Source organism: Rhinolophus ferrumequinum, chromosome 24 (assembly GCF_004115265.2).
Source record: "Rhinolophus ferrumequinum isolate MPI-CBG mRhiFer1 chromosome 24, mRhiFer1_v1.p, whole genome shotgun sequence".
In the NCBI taxonomy this organism is placed as follows: domain Eukaryota; kingdom Metazoa; phylum Chordata; class Mammalia; order Chiroptera; family Rhinolophidae; genus Rhinolophus; species Rhinolophus ferrumequinum.
Window position 1 is genome coordinate 12853889 of NC_046307.1, and position 22366 is coordinate 12876254.

Consider the following 22366-nt stretch of genomic DNA (forward strand, 5'->3'; position numbering starts at 1 on the left):
TGCTCTACAGCCCTCTCTCTGCCACCGAACACTTGTCTAGACAAGGACAAATTCTCACTGGCACGAGGGTCCACCCCTCACATTCGTGAAGGCCAGCCTGGGTAGGAGAAAGGAGAACCAAACAAATGTGAGAGGTTGAGAACTACCTAAAGGAATGTTTGAATTTTTAAATAAGACTAAAACTACCAGACTGGACTAAAATGGAAGGGTTTTTCCCTCAATTTTAGCCAGCTAGTGGGAGATTCCTGAGGAAAATCAGAGCACTGTTAGAGAAACCGAAGCTCCATGTTCTCTGTTCATATGACTCTGTTTCCATTTATGCCTGCCATTATGTATTATCTCATTTATTCCTTCCAACAACCCTACGAGTCGAAGACTATCATTGCCCCCATTTCAAAGAAGAGGGAACAAACTTGGAGAGACTGTGCTCAGGGTCACGCAGCCCATAAGCAGCAGAGCCAGGACTGCGACCTTGAGCGTGTCTCTGGCGTCCTCACCTCTATGCTCTTCTGCCCACAGCTTTCCCCTCCCTGCCCTCTTGGCCGCCACTCAGGTCCCCAGTGCCCTTCTCTCAATACTGGATTTGGCACTCGTGCTCAGATAGGAACAACTGTCGAGGCTGCTAACTTCAAGCAGGTGGGGTGTGAGTGCTTCACTAGCATCAAGCTCCGCTTTGAGCTCTAAGGCTGATGCTTCAGACTCCAGTGAGCTGAGTGACGTGTGTGGGTCCTTCCTGGATTCTGGAAACTCCTCCCACAGTCACCTAGCCTGAAAAGTGCCTTTCTAGGTGCTCACTCTGTCTCCCACATAACACCCCACCACCCCTGCGCCGGCTCCCAATCTCCCCACAGGGAGAAGACCCACCAAGGCAGCCCAGAGGCACCTCTCAACGCCCCTCCCACCCCAGCCAGGGTGTATCAAAGAGGCAGCAAGTTGGAGCCTTGAATTAGCACGCCCGACAGGGGGAGTAGGTCGCAAGTATGTCAGGGATGATCCTCCATCAGCCTCAAGGAAGCAGCTTCACGGGAAGTCTGAGGAAAACAGCAGGCAGACTGCATCTCCGTCAGCCCTGACTGCAGTCTTCTTGAAATCCATAACTCTCCCCATGTCTTCAAGGGTATGTGTTTAGGTGTGGGAGCAGCTGACGGGAAACTGAAATATTGATGGAGTCTACAATTTTTTTTTTTTTATATAAATAAGATGCCTTCTGATACTAGATTTTATTTTTTTTTTTTGATACTAGGTTTTAGAACAAACAAATTGTCCCGTGGGGGTGGGAGGTGGGGGCATGCATATAAAGTATAAAATTTGTACCAAAAAAAAGGATTAAAAATGAGTATATTCTGTTCATTCCATTAATTTTTTCTTGTGACACGAAGAAAACGACCTTTGCTGAGTGTTAGCAGTCGCACCATGTCTTCAGTAGCTGGAAAGGGAACCTCTCACTTCAGTTTAACAAACATTTTTGAGCACCCTCTTTATGCCCTGTACTCGGTGCTAAGGATACATTCAGACAGGGTCCCTGCCTTCAAACCAATTAATTTTTCAGGGGAAACAAATCCATGAATGTGCGAGCACAAAATAGCATAGAATCTTAGCAAAAAACATGGCCTTCAGCCTCAGACAGACATGAGGTCACACACCTGTTCAAATTTCCACTACCTATGGGGAGACCCTGTACAAGTTGTTTAACCTTTTTCAGCGTCAGTTCACTCGTCTGAAAAGGGGGCATAACAATGCCTGCTCTTAGGGTTGTCATGAAGGCTACACGCTAAGGTAAAGCTCTGTGCCACTTCTGCCCTCACAGCCTTCGGCAATGGATGCTGTGGTGTGTAGCCGGACCCAGAAGGCACTCGTTCCCCCAGCCTCCTAGAGTGTCTTCAGCTAATGGCTCGCAGCTGAACCCCTCCCCAGAAATTGCTGTCTGCTAAAAGAAGCTGTCTCACCCAATGTGACATGACCCGTGGGGGTGGGAGGTGGGGGCATGCATATAAAATGACCTTTTTTATTGAGTTATAATTCACATTCCATAAAGACCTTTTATAAGGGGGTCTTTTAAATTCGGGGGGGGGGTTGATATATTCACAAAGACGTATAACCGTCATCACTAATTCCAGAACATTTCATCACCCCCCCCCAAAATACTCCAGATACCTTGTGCCCATTAACAGTCACCCCCCATTCCCGTCCCCCAGCCTCTTGCAACCACTAATCTATTTTCTGTCTCTCTGGAATTGCCTGTTCTACACATTTCGTATAAGTGAAGCCGTACAAAGTGTGGCCTTTTCTGTCTGGCTTCTTTCACTTAGCATAATGTTTTCAAGGTTCATTTATGTTGTAGCAAGTGTCAATACTCCATTCCTTACTATGTCTATCCATTCATCAGCTATAGGACATTTAGGTTTCCACTTTTCAGCTATTAGGAATAAATGCTGCTATGAACATTTATGTACAAGTTTTTGTGCAGACACATGCTTTCAATTCTTTTGGGTAGAATTGCTGTGTCATATGGTAACTCTATGTTTAACTTTTTGAAGAACTACCAGACTGTTTTAAAAAGAAGCTGCATCCTTTTACATTCCCACCAACAACGTATGAGGGCTCTAATTTCTCCACGTGCTGGTCAATACTTGTTATCGTCTTTTTTATTATAGCCGTGCTGGTGGGTGTGAAGTGGTATCTCACTGTGGCTTTGAGTTGCATTTCCTGGTGGCTAATGATGTTGAGTATCTTTTCACGTGCTTATTAGCCATTTGTATAACTTTTTGAAAAATTGTATATTCAACTCCTTTGCCCATTTTTAAATTGGTTTATTTATCTTTTATTGTTATGTTGTAAGAAATTTTTGTATACGCTGCATGCTAGGTCTTTATCACACGTATGATTTGCAAATATTTTTTCCCGTACTACGGGTTTCTCTTTTCATTTTCTTCATGGTATCATTTGAACAACAAAAGTTTTACTTTTAATGAAGCCCAATTTACCTACGTTTTGTCAATGACTGATTTCTGCAGAGATACAAAAGGTGGTCCCCATTGTGTCAATTGAGGACCGTACTGAAAGCCCATCTCAGCTCGAGCTCCCCAGCCTGAGGCTTCTGTTGCAACTGCATCACTGTCATGCAGGGTGTCAGGCGGGGTCTCAGCTCCCGCTCCCCACATAGGAATGCAGGACATGGTGAGGCCAAAGAGGAACACCCTCGGAGCCATAGATAGGGGAGTCATACCTCTATAGTCTCACTGGCAATTGGGTTGGAGACACAGGAGGCAGGAGCCACACGATCCGCAACCTGCCGTCCACTTGTCTCTGCCAACCAACCTCACTTGCTAACTGCAATTCGCCTCTCTGCAATCCGTAATCCACACTCCTCCATGACACATCATGTCACGTCACGTCACGTCACTTCACGACACACCACGCCATGCCACACCACCACCTTGCTAGCTTAGCCACAGCAGTTATATCAGTGGCTAATGGCTAACTGGTAACAGCCGATGGCCAACTAGCCACAGCTGATGGCCATCTACTACCTGCGCCAGCACCTTTCTATGTGAGGCCGAGAGCCTGGAAACTGCTTTCTAGGGCTCTGTCCCCACAACCACAGTTCAACCTCTCCCTCTGCCCCACCCGCTTCCCTCTCTCCTTCATAGATATCATTGCTAAGAGCACTATGACCCAGCCATATTGAATTTTCAAAAAAAGGCCATCTCTCTAGTCTCTGGGCCTCTATACTTGCTATTCCTTCTTCCCTTCTCCCAACACCTCTATCTCTTCACCTGGCTAACACCCGTCATCTATACAAAGTGGGGTCTTAGCCAATCATCACTCCCAACAGGATGCCTTCCCTGACCTTTCCGTGTGCACCCGCACCCCTTTACTTCCCCCCTTCTAATGCTTACCATGTTGTATTACAATTCCTTCTGTCGTACTTTGTCTGCACAACTCAACATGAACCCCACAAGGATAGAGACCCTCTCGTTTATATCACGTCTCCAGAGCTGGCACAGAGCCTGACATCCAGAAAGAGCTCAGTAAGTATGTACTGAATGAGCTTATACGCACCGAGTACATACAAAGTACAGAAGTACCCAGAGAAGGCAGTGACTAACTGGGGATGCCTGCTCAGGGCTTCCCTGTGCACAGGAGCCACCCAGGCCAGCAGGAGAGGCCTCCACTGATGCCACCCCCGAGTCTGGAGCCCACTTTGGCAGCCCCATGCTGTGCAGTCAGCACCACAGCGAAGCCCAGTTCTCTCATTCATCCCGCCCACCCCCACCCGGGCTTCCCTGATTTCACCGGGGCTAATCCTCGTGCATTCACAGGATCCTGGTGTTTAGCTGTCTCCTAAGTCCAGGCAGAAAATTTCTACTAGAAGCTGCTAGAAATCAAAACACCCTTTCTGGGACATGCATAACGCCTCATCTGGCTGCCTGGTGATGGTTTTATGGGTTCCCTTATCGGGGCTCTGCAGAAGTCGCAGGCACCAGTACAGACCGTTCCCTAGTTAATCATTCAAATGGGAGGCCACATTACATTAAAATGATGGATCTGTGGCTGAAAATACATTTGGAATGATCTCTGTAGCCTCGGCCTTTCCCCACTGGGTCCCCTCACCTCAGATTCAGGCTGCAGCTTGAAGGCGAAGGTCAGGTCCGGAACCAGGAATAAGGTCCCCGAGAGGGCTGTTAGCTCCTCAAGCGCAGGTTCCCTCCTCGCTGCAGTGCTCTGCCTGTGCTGACCAGGGGACGGCTGCTAGTAATTGGTGGGCAGGAGTTGAAACCTGTAACTGTCCAACTCAGAGCCTGAGCTCCTAACCATTATGCTATGTTGTCAAAACATACTTTGAGACTAGATCTTCTGGTCGGTTCCCCCTCGCCCCTCCCCACGCTGCCACACGTCCCGTGCACCCTGCTCTCCAGCTCAGATCATCCCCCCTCGCGCTCCATAGCCCGGGCTGGAGTTGCAGCCTCACCTGGGAAGAGCAGCCCTAGGGCAGCCCCGTGGCACCCAGACTGTGAACAGCATTTCCGTGACCTCCTTCAGTTCAGCACAGCTCAGACACGCTCGATGGACCCCCATCAAACGTGAGGACGTCCTGGAGGACAGGAGGACAAGGGAGTTGGAGAAACAGCCTCCACAACACCAACGCCAAACCTCACCTGCCTCCACCTCCCACTTGGCGGCTCAGGGAGATTGATGGTGCAGCACACCTGGGCCATTCTTGAGAGAAAGGTTATAGATCTCGCAGCTGACAGGGCTCCTCCATCAGCGCTTCAGGAGAATGTGCGTGGCTGATAAATGAGCTGTCCCTAAAACCTCAGCGACAGGCTCTGAAAGGTCTCCACATCTTAGGATTTCTCGCTCATCCTGCAAGAGGGGCAGCCACCCTTGATGCCAATACAGCAAGGAAGATGGCTGAGCGGGGCTCTGGAGGCCTTCCCTGCCCCGCCCTGTCCCAGGGCCCACACCTCTGCATCCCCTCAACAGATGCCAAGTGCCCTCCAGGACAACGGGCCCTATATACGGTCAGTGTCCAGCCAAAATAACTGCAGGGGCATATGCTGGACAGTGGACCAAAAGGCTGTGGACTTTGCATCCAAGAAGGCAAAGTCCAAGCTGACTGGCAGAGAGGGAGCCACACAGCACTCGGAGTCTGGAGGCTAACAGGAGCCCCGACTGGCCAACATCACAAGCTGCCGACCCCATGTCCATTCTCCCCTTCTCTCTTTCAGGCAGAACTCTTGTTCGGAGCAGCAGTGTGCCCCGTAAAAAGGATGCATTCCCCAGACTCCCTTGCAGCTAGGGATGCCATAAGCGATGTAAGTGGTATTCTACTAGGAACTTCTGGAAGGGTTTTAATTTCCTGTCACAGGCCCTCTCTCTTCTACCTTCCCCTCTCTTGTTCATGCTCTTTTGCAGATGTGAAAATAGCTGTGGATCATCTATCTTATAGCATACTTAGGATGGAAGAGGAGAAAGACAGAGGGACTTGGGATCCCAGGGACATCACGCCACTGCTGTGCCAGCCCTGTAATGCCTACCTCTGGACTTGTGGTTATATAGACAAAATAACCCACTCTTTGGTTAAGCCATTAGTGTCATTTTGTTGTCACAGGAGCCAAACACAATCCTGGGTGATAAAGCTCAAGTTCTTACTGAGCCTGAGAATTTAAGCGAGTTGCTTAAGCTGTTTCTAGCCTCAGTTACCCCATATGTATAAACGGAATGATGAGAGTCATAGTCACTACCACTAATAAATCACCCACTATGTGCAGGCACCATGCAGAGAGTTTTGCATGCGACACCCACTGCATTGAGAAAGTGACCATTGTACACAATAGGCAGAGACATACTGCACAAAACAAAACCTGCCTTGGCTACCTCACTGGACTTTTTTGAGAACCAAATGGGACCACTTGGGTAACAGAGCTACACACCCGTCTACCAAATCCCATGTTCCCTGGGGTCAGTGGGCTTGAAGCCTGGGAAATGCCCAACTCCTGGGGCAGTAGGTACACTCCAGAGACATGCCCCCATCCCCTCCAGAGGGAAAGAAGAAACAAAGGGGATTTGGATACAGTTGTGCCAAGTAGTTGTGCCTACAGGGTGAAACCAGGTCGCTTCCGCACGGCTTCTCTTAGGGACGTCCCTCATTTAACCCTTGTGTGTAGGTGTATCCCCGGCCCAGACAAGGTGCTGGGACAGAGAGCTTGTCTCCTTTCTGTGTCCTCTGGCCCTCCACTCACACTCCTAGCTCGTGGGAACTTGCATGCCATCAGAATGTTCTCGGCGCTGTCTGCCACTGCGGGAGACCTGGTCACTCATCCCAGAGGCGGCTCCGCCCAGCCCAGCCTCCCTGAGGCCTACAGTAACCGTCTTCTGTTTCAGGGCCTTCTCATGTCACCTTCTCCATTAGCTCACAAAACTGGTGTTATCGTCCATATTTTACAGTGGAGGGCACTGACGCTGAGGTGAAGAGACGGGCTCAAAGCCTCACGATCACCTGACCAGAGGTCACATCTGAACCGGTCTCCTGAGGCCAGCTTCTGAGCTGAAGCACCAGGCTGACCTGTCTTTTGCCCCCTTAAGGATTGACTGGCTCTCTGCCTGGTCTCTGCCCGTGTTTCTGTAGGAGAGGTATCTCTTCTCCGGCTGTGTGTGTGCACACGTGTGTACGTGTGTGTCTCTCTCTCATTTTGTTTCCCTCTCCGTTTCTCTGTGTCTCAGTCTCTTTCTCTTGGCCTCTGTCTCTCTCGCTTTGTGTGACTCTCACTTCCTTTTCCCCAGGTCTCTGTGAGTTTGCCCCCACTCTCTCTGGATGCACGTCTCCCTCCCCTCCCCCCAGCCAGCCCCACTACACACCACACTGTACCTGCTGTTCACCAACTGTGTCCCTTACGAAACTCTAACCTCCATGTCCACAGGGACCATCTGCTTTGCTGGCAGTTGCATCGCAAGCCTCTAGCACAGCGTACAGCATAGATGTGGAATGTTTTGTTGTTCAATGAATAACTGTTTGTCAAACATACTGTGAAGGAAAAATGAAAGACCTCCAACACTGGGAAAAACAGTGGGGTCTGTCTTAGGAGCAGCCGGGAACTGGGTCTAAAGCCAACTTGTCCAGTCCTCATAGAGCTTACAATTAGAGGATTTGTCAAATCATCTGCATCACACATGTTTACGGGCAGGGCCCAGTGGCCGAAGAGCTTAAAAACACCTGTGGCATAGTTGTCAAAGATTGCTTCCACAGAAGACGTGTGTTCACTGCTGTTTGGCTCTCTGAGCTTCATCCCCTCACCAGTCAAGCGAGGGCAAGAACGGGACCTCACAAATAGAGTAAATGCTCATAAGGACACAAGAGCCCTCGGTGTACAGATGAGAACCTGAGTCTCAGAGAAGGGAAGTGGCCCCCTGCAGGTCACACAGCCTCCTTCCGCCCTAGGTGATGGAGGACTCTGACACCTGAGGAGTCAGGGCCTCCAGCCACCTGGAGCTTGGAGCTTAGAGCTTGGAGCAGTGACCACAGGACAGGGGTCTAAGGGACCAGGCCCGACCGGACAGGCCCACCCCTCCTCTCTGTTCCGGCCCAGAAAGAGTTGTGGCCTCAGGCCTGCAGTCACTGCCTTTCCTCTGCCCCAGAGGGCAGGCAGGCAGGCCTGGGCCCCGAGCCTCCACTGGGATCACAGGGGAGCTGGCTCCACCTCAGGCACAACGAGGCCTGACAGAAACTGCCCATGAACAACAGCCGGCTGCCTTTCTGCAGCTCCAGGGCCTAGGCCCCCAGCTGCAAACACGGGCTGAACTGGATGATGTCTGAAGTTTCAACGAGGTGGCCCTTCCCATGGGTCCTGACCTAGAGCTTTGGCAAAAGCTGCCTGGACAGAAAAGGACAGCCAGTGGGAGATGCAGACTGTTCAGTGCAAATCACGAGGCAGACAGAAGCAGAAGGCTTCGTACGAAAATAAACTAGCTAATTAGGGTCAAAAGACCCTATTTGTACACAGTAGGAAAATACATTGGTAGAAAAACTGCCAAATACGATTTCCCTCTGGAACATCTCCTGAGTAAAGGGAAACCAGGCCAACAGGGCGAAGAGAAGGGAAAGGCGTGTGTGCTCACACAAGCACTCACTGGCTCATCAGCCCCTCCCCAGGACCCCCTCCCAGGCGGTGGCAGGGCCCAGAGCAGGTGGGCCCGCAGCAGGTTGGCGCAGAGCCTGTCTCCAGCCTGGCTCTGGGCTCTGCCTCACTGCCGGCCCTTGAGGGCCAGACCTGGCAACCTCCTGCCTGCAGGATGCGCCCATCGGGTACAGCCCTCTGAGATGTGAGGATGACACAACTCAGCAAGTAGCCTCAACAGGAGGATGGGGGCTACAGCTCCTCTCCAGGTCCTGTGTGACATGGGCCAGCTAATGAACCCGTAATCCTGTGAACTGGGCATCCCCTGCCTCAATGACACGTTGAGGGGATTAACTGGATTACAGTGCCGAGCACAGGGCCTAGCACACAGCAAATGCACAATAAATGCCAGCTACTGGGATCACTGAAATAAATGCAGCCTGAGCCCTCTCCTCAGGCTGGATCTCAGACGCAGTGTGGGTCAAAAGAGCGAGAGGTTTCCATCGGGGTCTGCTCCTCTGCTCACTATGGTTCACCCTCAGATAATTGGATTCCCCTCCCCAGGCCTCCTCTGGCCCTGGGAGACACGAATTCCTCCCTGCCTGCCTGCTGCCCGCAGGGCGGTTGTGGAGCTCAAAGAGGCCTGCCCTCATCACTCTGAGAAAGCTAAGTGTTCTGCAGATGGCGTCCCTCTCTCCACTCACTGCCGGGACAAAAGACTAGAGGCTACAGCTGGAGGCCAGCCCCGGGTTGGGGACGAGGTGGGGCGGTGACTGCACCGCCGGCCAGCCCTCCTCACACGCCTTCTCCTGAGCGCCCACTGAGTGCCAGGCACTGCACGTCAAGCAGGCCACGCCCTCCCGAAGCTCAAGATTTACTTTTCCAAATGTGGGGAGGGATCCGGCCAAGAGGCGCCACTCACTCCTTGGGTCTCTCCGGCTGGAAGCTGGAAGCTGAGCCTGACCCCTCTCTGCTGTCCACCTGTCACCTGGAACAGGACACAGCCACCAACGTCCTGAAGGGGACTGCAACTGCCCAGTTTGTTAACCAGAGTGGAAGCCCAGGACACTGAGCACATTGGTTTGAGAAGTCGCAGCCCAGCCAAACCCCCAGGCTCATTTCATAGGAGGCTTACCTCCTACACGGTGAAGCCCAGCTTAGCTGGGCATCTTACTACCCAGGTCTGACTCCCGGTGACCTCAGGTATTTGAAAGGAGGAGTCCAGAAAGGGAGCAGGGCAGCCAATAGGAAACAGCCAGCCTCCAAAGGGGCAGTGCCACCTCCCTCGGAGGTTGTGGATAACAAGCCGAGTTATACAGGGCATTTAGCAGGGGGTCTGGCAAAAAGTAAGAACACAGGAAGCAGTGTCTACTGCTGCTATCAGCACAGTAACAAATATGATTATTTACCATCAATAGAGGATGGGGACACTGTTAGTCCAACTGGCCTGAAAACTTGGGCTTCAGTGTTTTCCTTGAGCCATGTTTGCACTTCCCAGGGACCCTTGGTGCCTTCCTCTCCTTGGTGCTTCTCAGCACGCCCTTCTCCCCTTATCACCTCAAGGCTGAAGTGACACAGGGTTAAGGACACAGATTCTGGAGTGGCTCCATCCTTTTGCATCCATTGCTACCTTAGGCAAGTTGTTTAACCTCTCCGCCTTTCGTATCTTCATCTGTAAAATGAAGATGATAATAACTCAGAAGGCTGTGGTAAAGATTAAATGCATTGATAGTAAGCGAAGCACTTCGAAAAGTGCCTGGCACATAGTAAACACTCGATAAATGTTAGCTATTGTTATTATTTCATATGTGGAAACCTTATAAACCAAGTCAATAGTTGTATATTTAATAAAATGTAATTAATATTTGTATATTTAATAATAAAACCATAACAAAATACCTATAAAACCTCTAAGTCTTATAACAAACTTTCTAAAATCAGTGTTTATTTACAGCTGCCTCTGTCTCCTCTTCCCCATGCCCGAGACCAGCACGCCCACCTCCCAGGGATAACGGGCATTTGCCCCCCCACCAAATGCCGACTGGAAGAACTGGCCTGAAGAAGGTCTCTGTGGGTCAGGCTGTGCTGGGGCCAGAGGACAGAGACCAAAGGAACCCAGACCCTGCCAGCAAATCTTAGAGAGAACATTTTTTTAATCGGGAGATACGCAGGAATGTGTCTGTCCTTTTCACACCTGAGACATAACGGAGAGGCTGGACTATAGAAATGAGAGACTGAAAAAGGTTCTCACAGTTCAGGTTTTATTAAAATTTAAGTAACAAAGTATGGGGAACTAGGACACGATTCCTGGTAAAGTCATACATTGGAGGGACTGTTTGGTCAGCTAGCACTGTAACTGATCGAGCATGTGGCAAGTGTTCGTTTACCAGAAACACAGCCTCTGGTGTCCAAGTGGAGAACACCAGATCGATGGCCTTCCCCACACAGTGTGCTGTAGGGTGTCAGGGATTGAGCCTGCCTGCCTGTGGACAGCCACACAGACAGAGCACCCACACGGACACACACAGTCAGTGTCACGGGTTTGCTTTCAAAGAAAGTATTTTACACATCGTCCTCTACAAATTAAAGAAGAAGTCCAACAAGGGCCCTTTATTGCCACTGAAAAGGGGGGAAATAATCTGAAACGTCATAACCAAAGGCAAGAACGAAGCACAGAGCAGTTTGTTCCCCCGAACGCCCCAGTCCCATACGTTCCTGCTGTGACTGACCCACGCGCCACTGAGTCCCGTGACACAGGCTGCACGGGACTATGAGGTTGTGATTATGTCCACTACAGAAGAGGCCTCTTCCATTCCCAAATGCCGGCAGCGCCGCCAGCTCTCCTGCTTGGTCAGTAGGTACACGGCACAGCTGAGCGTGAGAGGCTTAGGACTCTAAGTAGTGCAAACACTGAAAAAAAAAAAATACATTCCAACCTCCTTGCTCCTCCAGGCAAACAGAGCCTTAACAAGTCCAGCTCACTGGAATATGAGTTTGTTCAACCTCCCAACTTGATTCAACAAGGTGCAAATGGGGAGCTTGGAGGCCATTCAAATGGCACCTATCCCAATAATAATAAAAATCGAGTTTTTTAACGAGGCTAATGATAGATTAACACACAAAATAGAAACTGGAGTGTGGACACAGCTCAAAAAACAAGTAATTTTGTAAGTGTAGTGTGGTTATCTGTGAAGCACAAGCTTGGTGCATTCTTCACAGGAATCACGAGCAGTGACCCGTCTTTTCAAGTTCACAGACAACATGCTTCCAAAAGGAATGTCACGTGACAGCAAAGGCCTTAAGCGGTCGGAAGCCTTAGGAGAATAAGGAGACAGAAGAGAACGAGGACTGGTCTGCTGGACATAGGACACTGCTGGGAGCAGGTGCTGGAGGGCAGGCCTTTTCCTGCAGCTTTTCCACGCCACAACGGGCCAGGCTCAGTGCCAGGCAGAGAGAGCCGCCAGGAGATGGGCCAACCAGCCTCACCCCTGCAGGAAACAGACTCCAAAAAAGCAGACACACAATAGAGCTGGGTAAGTGCTGAGTCTGGCTTAGTATTTCTCCCTAAGTGATTCAAGAGACACCAGTGATTGTGTTTTCCAGACATTTCTACCTGGAGCCACTGAAAAATCAGTTTTTAGAGGGTAAATAACAAAGGGAGGATAGGTACAGGCATGAACTATGTTTGAGAATGAATGACGTACACAACATAACATTTCATTATCACGGACAATAAAAAGCAATTCAAATATCCTGAAAAATTATCTTATAAAAATATCTACATTAAAATTTTTAGCCTGAAATCTATCGCTTCAATTTTATAAAAAGACAATCTTTAAAAGGATCTGGCTCAGGAATATACAAACATTACACAACAGGTATCAAAGTAAGACAGCTCAAAAAAGCATCTTAGGGGATGTTGCCACTGGTTTGTCATGAAATAGAATTAGGTATTCTTCTTGCATAGCAGGAAAGGAGGTCACTTTCATTTGCATAATACTGCAACTTTTTTAGATGGAGCGATGCCATTGGTTATATGTGAGAAATAACTTTGGAATTCAGAGTCTGACTCTTGTTCGAATCAGCATCCAAGCAGCATCTACACTGCTTCTAACCTTGGGCTGCAATTCCATTTCACCACTGTGATCAGATTTCAGAGCCACCACTGGCAAAGCCGCATTCACAACTACTTGCGGCCTGGATGGGGGGGGGGGTTCATCTACCACGTAACCAGCACAGACTGGAAAATAAGTCTGTTGTGCCCACTGTGGAGAGAGAATAGTACCTGGTGATAAAGAAACAGCAGGTTTTGGATGGCATCTGTGGGCAGCTAGAGCAGTGTGGCTTTTTGGTGATGACATACCAGTGTTGTCGTCCCCGTGAGAAAGGACACGTGAGGATGACATGAACATGGCCTCAGCAGCACGACCAGCAGGGGCGGTGCTTCATGGGAAGGCAGACGTGAGATGGAACCAATAGCAAAAATCCAAAAGCAGGAAACATGGCTGGCCAGCTTTCAGGGAAGGGACCCTTCTGTGAAGATGACACACAAACAATAGCCTTCCCCCACATAAGCGTGAAGGTCTAACTCCAACATGTTAGGGGACGGGATGGGAATTCACCTTCCATCTGAAATCGGCAGCTGTGTGAATAGCACACGTCAGACCCCCAACTCAGCCCCCCCCCCCCAAACACACACACACAGTCCCTAACCTTCCTCAGAGAAGGAGGAAGAACATTTGGAACCAAAAGCTCATTCCATCAGCCTCCAATCTAGAGCCAGGCAGAGCTCTGAAACCACAGTCATCTCCAGGGCTGGGTGAGAGTACAGCACCCAACTGAAAACACGTCTTAATTCCTTTGGAGACATCTCTTCCAGGTACACCAAACCTGGCTATTTTCGCCTCTTCCCAAGGCTACTAAAAATTCTGGGTGCCTTGGTTCTCTCCAAATGTCTCACTGAAATAACATCTGCTCGACATGAAGTTTCCTCCTCAAGAGAGTTCAGTGTTTAGTGCACAATAAATATACAGTAAATACACAAAGGGGCCAACTAGCTGTGGAGGGTCCTGGGTTTGTCACCGTGGAAGTGTGGTGGGAGGAAGGCCTGGCTCCTGCAGTAAGTGCTTGGGAGGACAAGTCCAGTATCAGGGTTCACAGAGCCCCTGTCTCCCTGTAGGTGAACCTTGACATCATGGAGGGTTAAACCACAGCCCCCAAGCTGTAAGACTGTTCTCTTATGCCAGAATTCTAACCTTATGCCAGAAATTCTAACATTAGCAACTTGCTGGTTTAGGAACAGCACAGCTTGGCTTTAAGCTCCTCTTTTTTCAATGCAAGTGACTCTGTGAGCCATCAAATAGCCCCCTCCTTCCAGATGCTTAAAGTTCTGTCATTATTAATTTTTACCTGAAAATTAGCAAACTTCTCATTAGCTCTTCTCTTAAAATCCAAGTACTCCTGAGAGAGATCACACATCCAGGGCCTACCCCCAGGAGAAGCGAGGAGGAAGAGGGGGGTTGGAGAGAGGGTACAGGCCCTAGAATAAGGGGGGGCCCAAGGAAAGAAAGACAAGGGTATCACCGAGTGCTGAGGGCCAGCCCCAGCCAGAACACTCCTTTGAAGGCATCCATGTTCATCTGAGTAACACATGACCCCAAACAACGCAGGGACAAACCTATCTTTGGTTTTGGAGGTAGGGTGACCTTTTACTTTTCCTCCAAATCAGGACACTTTCAAGGGTAAGTGGGATGTTGTGAATAATTAAGCCTGGATAATAAGTATAATGGGGACTTTCATATCCTGGGAAAATCCAGAAGTAGGATCCTCTCCGAGACCGTTATCGGCAGGGACCAAAGCCTTTCCACTCTGGGGTTTATTTTCTTTTGTTTTTTTGTTTTTAATCTTATTGGGGAATACTGGGGAACAGTGTGTTTCTCCAGGGCCCATCAGCTCCAAGTCGTTGTGCTTCAACCTAGTTGTGGAGGGCGCAGCTCAGCTCCAAGCCCAGTCGCCGTTTTTAATCTTAGTTGCAGGGGGCGCAGCCCACCATCCCATGTGGGAATTGAACCAGCAACCTTGTTGTTGAGAGCTCGGGCTCTAACCAACTGAGCCATCCGGCCGCCCCTCGGAAGCTCAGTGGCAGCTCGTTGTCTTCAATCTAGTTGTGGAGGGTGCAGCTCACTGGCCTATGTGGGAATCGAACCAGCAACCCTGTTATTCAGAGCTCGTGCTCTAACCAACTGAGCTAACCAGCCGCCTTCCACTCTGGTTTTTTTGTTCTTCTTTTTGTTTTCCATGTATTTTCCCCCCAGTGTGTTATTCAGGGCTTCTCTGAAGATCTAGTTTTTCAGCTGAAGACACATAAATCTCCAAAACCTGGAATCCATGACATCAAAGACCAGTGGTCCGAAGAACGGGCAGTTCTCATGTGCCTCCCGGAGGAGAGCCCACGGAGGACGAGCAGCAGGCTAAGGGGCCGCGGAACCCATCTGTTCCTAGTCATAGCACACGGCAGACACAGTGCAGCTCAGAGGACGTCCGGCTCTTCTGCAGACAGTGCCCGCGGTCAAAGCCTGTATGTGGGCGTGGCCAGAGTACTGTCCCTCTCGCCGGTCACTTCTGGACATCCCTGTCCAACTGGACCTCCAACAGACAGCAGCTTTAGTAGTCTCAGGGTGCCCATGGGGCAAATCCAGAAGAAAGGTTTCTGTGGTTTGATTTTTAGCATAGCTGAAGGATCAGTAGTACAGAAATCCAGTAGACTGTCACACCCACCCAACTTAGGGAGACCCCATGTTACACACACACACACACACACACACACACAAACACACACCACAGAGTCCCTGTAGAAACACAAGAAAAGCCCAGAGGTGCCACCCGAAGCTATCGGGAACCCACTGCCCAGAGCTCAAATCCCTCAGGGGAGCAGGAGGTGGGAGCCCAGTCTTCGCTCCAGACACTACTCTGCCAAGTCCAAGGAAGGCTGTTCTCGCTCCGCTGCAGACTCTGCCGGTGAGTGGGATCCAGCCGTCATGGTCCCGCTGTTCTGAGTCCCAGGCAGCGCCCCTCCCGTCCCCCACCTCCTGGCAGTGGGAGTTGGAGTCACAAGGGCTTGTGAATCACAGCAACACCTAAGATGAAAGGGGGAGAAAGTTATCATCTTATCTTCTCCAAAGTTATTCAGCATCCCAAGGAGTCCATGAATCCAAGATATCCTAAGCTTCAGCCAACGAAAAAGGGCACAATTTGGATCCAAACGTTGAAGGGACTGTGGACTCAGGCTGGCAGCAGCTGGCTGCTGCCCACTCTAGCAGCCAAGTCCCCCCAAGACATTTGAAGCTACGAGCACAGTCTCAACACCACAGGTGAGTGGTCTCACCCTGCATCACCTCCTGCTGCAATGACGCCTCGTCCCAACCCTAACACTCAGCGGAACGACACTCAGCACCCTCACTGGAAACCCAGAGGCAGCGCCACAGCTCGACGTTTGTATCACTTTAAGAGAAGTGATGAGTGATTCATGTCTACTCTCAGAAGACGCTGGAATGAACTGGAAAGAACAGAAGACTAACTGAAAAACTGAATTCCAATCCTACCTCCACGACCAGTCAAGCCACACTGTAGCCTCATTACCTATTTAGGCTCAGTTCCCATATTATTCAATGTCATCCAACTGAAAGACCACTCCAGGGCTAAGTTCCATACCCGGATAAATGCACCAGACATGTCTGGATGTGTCAGGGTTGTAGCCAAGTTGAACCACACTCAACAGCTAACTGTGTAAATCCAGGTATGATCCTGAAATCCCACTACATTGGACTGGGGCAACGTGGCAGATACTGTGGGTGGGTTCAGCCAGCATCCCTTCTCCTTGCTGGCCTCTACTATGGAGACCAGCAAGTAATCTCAGCTTCCCAGACTTCCTTGCTGCTGCAAGTGCCATGTGACCCAGTCCTGGCCAACATCCAACATGGTGGTAAATGCAAGTCTGCCGGTGCACACTTTGTCCCTCAATCTGCCCAGAGTGCTCATGCAAGGCCCAAGGGGCAGCAGAAACTATTGATAAAGCTGTCAGAGTGAAAGGAGGGGAGAAACCTGGTTCTTCCATGACAGTCTGAGCGACCAGGCCAGCCCTGAACTTCTTTCTGCCTGAGACAAATACACTCCTTTCGTATTTGAGCAAGTACCTGTGAGTTTTTCTAATACCCACAGCTGAACAAAACCCTAACTTACAGGTAGGTCTACCGATAAAATGGTAAGGGGATCCTTAATTTAATATAGTCCCACAGTAAAATCTCCTGGTTGAAGATAAAATTAAGAGAACCTTGCTAAAAGAAACCCCAGGACACCCCAATGGTGAGATTCTGCTAAGAAATCCATTTCTTGTTAATTCCTGGATAAACATACAGACATAAAAGTCTGACCTTGAGAACATCACGCCTGCACCTTGGGCTTCCCTTTCACAAGGTAGTTTGAAAAACAAACAAAAAGTTTTTTAACATAAACTTTCTCTTTTTATTATAGAAGTAAAATATTCTCATTTTGGAAAATGAAGAACACAGAGTAAAAAATTTTTAGTACCTTCACACAAAGAGAATCAGCATTATCTCTTTGGAATATTTCCTAGCTTCTAGTAACAATCACAATCATTTTCTGAGTGGTTTCTATGAGCCAGGTGTCGTGCTAAGCACTTTCTAACTATAATCGCATTTCAACCACACAACAGCATTAAGAGGTTTGGTACAGTTTTATTCTCACTTTACAAAAGAGAAAACAAAGGTTCAGTCAGATTGATTACGTTGCCCAGAGTCCCAGGGCTAGAGGCAGAGCGGGAATTCAAATTCACTTCCCTAAACGGCAGCTGTTCAAACCCCAGGACTACAGGACTGAGCTCACGTGCTGCATATATTTTTGCCCCCCCCCTCCGCCCTTTTTTACCCTAACAGTCTGTCACAAACATTTTCTCATGACATTAAAAACACTTTCACTGTATCAACATTTCAGTTATTTAAGCATTTTCTTCATGTCAGACTTTAAGTAGGTCTGTTTTTTTGCTATTATAAATAGCGCTCCAATAAATAACTTTGTCCATAAATCTTTGTGTTTCAGGCCATTGCCTTAGATTCTAAGATAACAGATTCACTCAGTCAATGGGTTTGGACATAACTCGCTTGTCTCCTTCCCACCTACCGTGTTTCCCCGAAAGTAAGACCTCGCCGGACCACCAGCTCTACTGCACCTTTTGGAGCAAAACTTAATATAAGACCCGGTCTTATTTTACTATAATATAAGACTGGGTATAATATGTAATATAACGTAATGTAATGTAATATAACATAGTATAATATAATAGTATAACCCGATCTTATATTAATGTTTGTTCCAAAAGACGCCTTAGTGTCTGGCTAGGACTTATTTTCGGGGAATCACGGTACTTGTGGAGTGGACAGACAATAAAGAAATGGACATGAAATATCCGGCACATATACGGAATTCTAATCACTCACACCAAGTCTTCCCCTCTCGTTAAGGAACGCATGGAGCCAAGGGAGGGTCCCTCACTGGTCTCATTACCTCCTACTAGAAAATGCCCTGCTCGTCCCATCACAACTTCAAAAACAAAATGACGGTGCCGGCTTTAATAACTAACCATGAGAAGAGACTCACTCTAGGACCAAAATGCCTCTAAAATCTTTTATGGGTAGTTGAGAAAAATCGTACATGAGGGAATAAAAGTGAAATAAATTCATGGCAATTGAAGCCTTGTGTTGACAGAATGTGGAAGGTGACATAAACCCCCTTGAGCCTTTGAGGCACAATCTTCCTTTGCACTGAAATCTAAACAGTAAGGAATGACTGACCTTTCTAACACAAAATGGGAATAAGAATACCATCAGGTCTTCATCATATAGATTAGATAAAATAATGGTCGTAAAATATGTAGGATTATTATGCCTGGCACATTGTATGTGCTTAATAAATAAATGTAAATTTGGATGATTCCAGTTTCTGGAAAACCAGATACAAGGAGCTGGGCTACTTGATGGAGATGCTCACTTGTCTCCCTGGGGACCCCCAACCGCAGCAGCACCAGCTCTGATCCCGCCCTCACCCCTCACCAAACGCATCACACACTCCCCAGGAATAAGCCTGTGCACCAGCCTCTTGCTTGGAATGCGTTTTCCCCTAACCCTGAGCCAGAGTGGTACAAACAGCATGGGCTTAGGAGTCAGACCTGGGTTAGAATTCTGACTTTGCCATTTTTTATTTATTTTTTTTTTCAGCTGTGTGGCTTTGGGCAGTTTACTTAAAACCCTCCAAACCTTAGTTTCATCAACATAAATGGATGGTCCCATTCAACCAGAGTGTTGTTGAAAAGATGTGAGCAAATACCTACACTGTACCTAACACACTGCCTTGTGACATGGGAGGAGGGGGGGGAGGCACCAGCCAAGGGCAACTTTCTGTGTGACCGCGATCCACCCTCAAAGCTTAATCAAGCGCCACCTCCTCCAGGAAGTGTTCCCTGACTGCCAGTTCTCACCTGCCATGTCCTAAAGCCTCTATAGGGCATTCCACTTAGAACTTACACGTACATCATCTTGTGTTTCCTGTTTTGTGTAGGCAAGTCTTATCTTTCCAATTTAGGCATGCGAGGTCTGGACAGCAAGAACTGTATCTTATTTCACCGAGGAGCCCGACACAAAACCAACCAGGAATGGCAATGAAATTCTAAAGCCTCTTATGACGACTTAGAAAACTGGAAGTGGGTCCCTGGAACACTGTTAAGCATTCTGAGGCTACATTCAGGTTCGCAGGGGAAACAGCTCTAATTATGGAGATCTGTCCTGGGCACAGAGTGAAGGAATGGCGACGTGTGATGACCATCTGCCACCCCTGGAGGAGGCACTCAGTCCCAAGCTAAGCAAGCTTGCCCACCCCACCCAGCCGGCACACCCAGTGGCGTAGGGGTGGGGGTGGGCACAGCGCACTGACCTGCATAGCTCCGCCCCGTGCTCATGTTGGTTGGCAGCAGCGTCCACTTGTCGGTGACAGGATTGTAATACTCCACCGAAGCCAAGTTGCAGGATCCATCATCCCCTCCAACCACATACAGGAGCCCATTCACTGCACAGACCCCTGGGAATCAAACAGAAGCCACAGGAGACAGTACAGCAGGAGCAGCCAGGGATCAGAACAGACAGACACAAACCCGGGTTCCCTGGAGGCTCTTTTCCTCCCCTTCGTGGTAGCACAAAAGAGAACTGGCTGCACAGGTCTGAGTTTGCTCAGCAAAAGTACATACTGACAACAGGCGCTGGGCTCCAAGGAGCCCCTTTCTAACAAAGTCACTTCTCTGACCAGGGAGCTTTCACTACTACGTGGTCCTATGTATGTCCCCTGCCCCAGCCCTAAAAATATGTAGAATGTTATGGGTACGTGCCCCTCTCTACTGGGGGCATTGCCCACCGGTGTGCTCTGACCTCCCATGCCCAGCCTGAGCTATGGAGTGAGACATTTCATGCGTGCTACTATCCTGCTGGTAAGTGTTTCCCTGACAAATCCTACTGTGGCCACACTGTGTGGCACTCATGGCAGTGTCTGTGATCCCTTCACACAGCTCGGGTCTAAATCCACACACAGTTCCCAGGGATGGGCCCACCCTGATCACAGAGCGAGCTAGTCTGGGGGCGAGCTGTCATCAGTAGGGACTCAAGAACAGGAAAATGTAATTACGGCTCATCAAAACGTTAAAGGGCCATAGTGTCATATACTGGGTACTGTTTTCAAAATTAGATTAAGAGATTGAGAATGCTCAGAAAGCAGTAATTATCAGTGTTAGTAAAGATACTCTCAAATACCGGTGAGAGTGTAAAATGCATCAACTTTCCCAGATAGTGTTAAAAGCATATATGCTCCCTCTGTCTCAAAAATTCCACGTCTGGCCTTTTATTCTAAAAAAAAAAGAATTTTAGATGCATGCATTGATTAACTATAAGGACCATTTATAATAACCAAAGCATTATTTATCAAAAAGATGGAAATATCCTAAAATGTCTAACCGATTAGTTATTTAAATTATGATACAGGCATTTAAAATATCATGTAAACGTATTTAGTGTTATAATAAGATATTCATAAAAGATTGTAAAGTGGATTCTTTTTGTTACGAAAAATAGAAATATCTATATGTGAATGTATGTACACATACACATTTATATCTAAAGTTAATTCTCAGACTCCAGATAGACTAGCTGTCTTGAGGGTTCTGTAATTCCTCACTCATGTGGTTTAAATCACAAGTTACATCACAACAGGCTTAGACAATGAGCAAATTAATAAACTCTCCTCTGTTTATAGTTTCAACAAGTCAGCTACAAAAGGGTTTAGCAAACAGGTAATTTGAAGGATATAAAGGATATAAATCAACCTGCAAGTCACCTGGTTTGTCTTTCCAGCCTGGGAAGCTGGGCTAAGCCAACGTATTCACAGTGAGGAGGCATAAAGCAAGATGTACCAACACAGGACATGGCCCACAGGGCAAAGTTATAAAATAAAATAGGGGTATCAGGCTCCAGGAATAAAAACCTAAACACTCTAAAGTAAATCATTCCTACAGGAAGAAAAAGGGGAAGGGAAGGGAAGGAGAGACAGGAAGGGAAGGAGAGACAGGAAGTACAAAAAAGGGAATAAGGGAAGTGGTTCTATTGGAGAATGAATCAGTGTGGAGTCAGAAGAATGAGTCATAAATCCTTTCACAGGCACCCCTGCAAGGAAGGAGATGGGTTTCAGGTGGGAAGTGAGAGGTTCTCATAGTCAGGAACTGGCAAAGAAAAGACAAAACCAAACGTCACTGTGTAGCCATGTCCATACAGCCCTGTGTCCAACAAAACCAGTGGGCAGGGGCACTGACGGCCATCAGTCGGCTTTGCTGGGTCTGTGTCCATCTGTGTGCAGTGAAACTCATCACCCTTGACTAGGAGGGAAGGAAGCCCCTGCAAGTGGGGGACCCTGTGGCTAGATTTCAGGGTCCCAAGCGCTCCCCGCCCCTAGCCCAGAGCCTGCCCAGCAAATGGATACTCCCTGCTCAGGGTGCAGACTCAGCCCTGGGCCCTGGGAGTCTCTTCCCTTTCAGAGTTTGCGTTTGCAGAGAGAAGACCCACGACCCCACCCCTAAGGGAGATGAGAGAGCTGTCACATTACCTGCATTGCGGCGGCACATGTTCATGTCCGCCACCTGCTTCCAGGTATTTGTCCCTGGATCGTAAACCTCAACACTCTTCCTCACCAAGGGCCCATCATGCCCACCGGTGGCGTACAGCTGTCCGCTGAGGACCCCAACCCCTGAAAAGCAGAGCACAGTGTCCCAGCCTCAGGCTGGCTATATTGACCAGAAACCAGGAGGCCTGGTCTCCAGGCCTGGACGCCATCACCAGCAGGGTGACATGGCGAGCGCTGTTTTCACCCTGGACCTCAGTGTCCTCATCTGTAAAACAAATACAATGACACCCGCCACCTCATAAGATTGTCAACCTGAAAACCTCAAAATGAAAAGCAAATATGACCCCATTTCTCTTGTAAGATACGTACAAATATATTACATATATATGTATACATATATGTGTGTGTGTATAATGTGTATACATATATATAATACACACACACACACACACACACATAAATGGGGGGGTCAGTGATACACAAAGAAAACAAAATGATTGAAAGAACTCAACCACAACATT

General features: G+C 48.6%; 1 protein-coding gene across 8 annotated transcripts in view; it reads right to left on the minus strand.

The window, feature by feature from the left end:
* Positions 1-14799: 14799 nt before the first annotated feature.
* The window catches only part of KLHL3 (kelch like family member 3), a 251706-nt gene continuing 244139 nt past the window's right edge, over positions 14800-22366 (minus strand). For all 8 annotated transcript variants that reach the window (XM_033096641.1, XM_033096640.1, XM_033096639.1 and 5 more), the window contains 3 exons: positions 21828-21968; positions 19620-19763; positions 14800-15754 (listed from right to left, as the gene is read on the minus strand). In XM_033096641.1, coding sequence (XP_032952532.1) covers positions 15726-15754; positions 19620-19763; positions 21828-21968 — 314 coding nt within the window. In that variant the 3' untranslated portion in view covers positions 14800-15725. The remainder of the gene's footprint in view (positions 15755-19619; positions 19764-21827; positions 21969-22366) is intronic.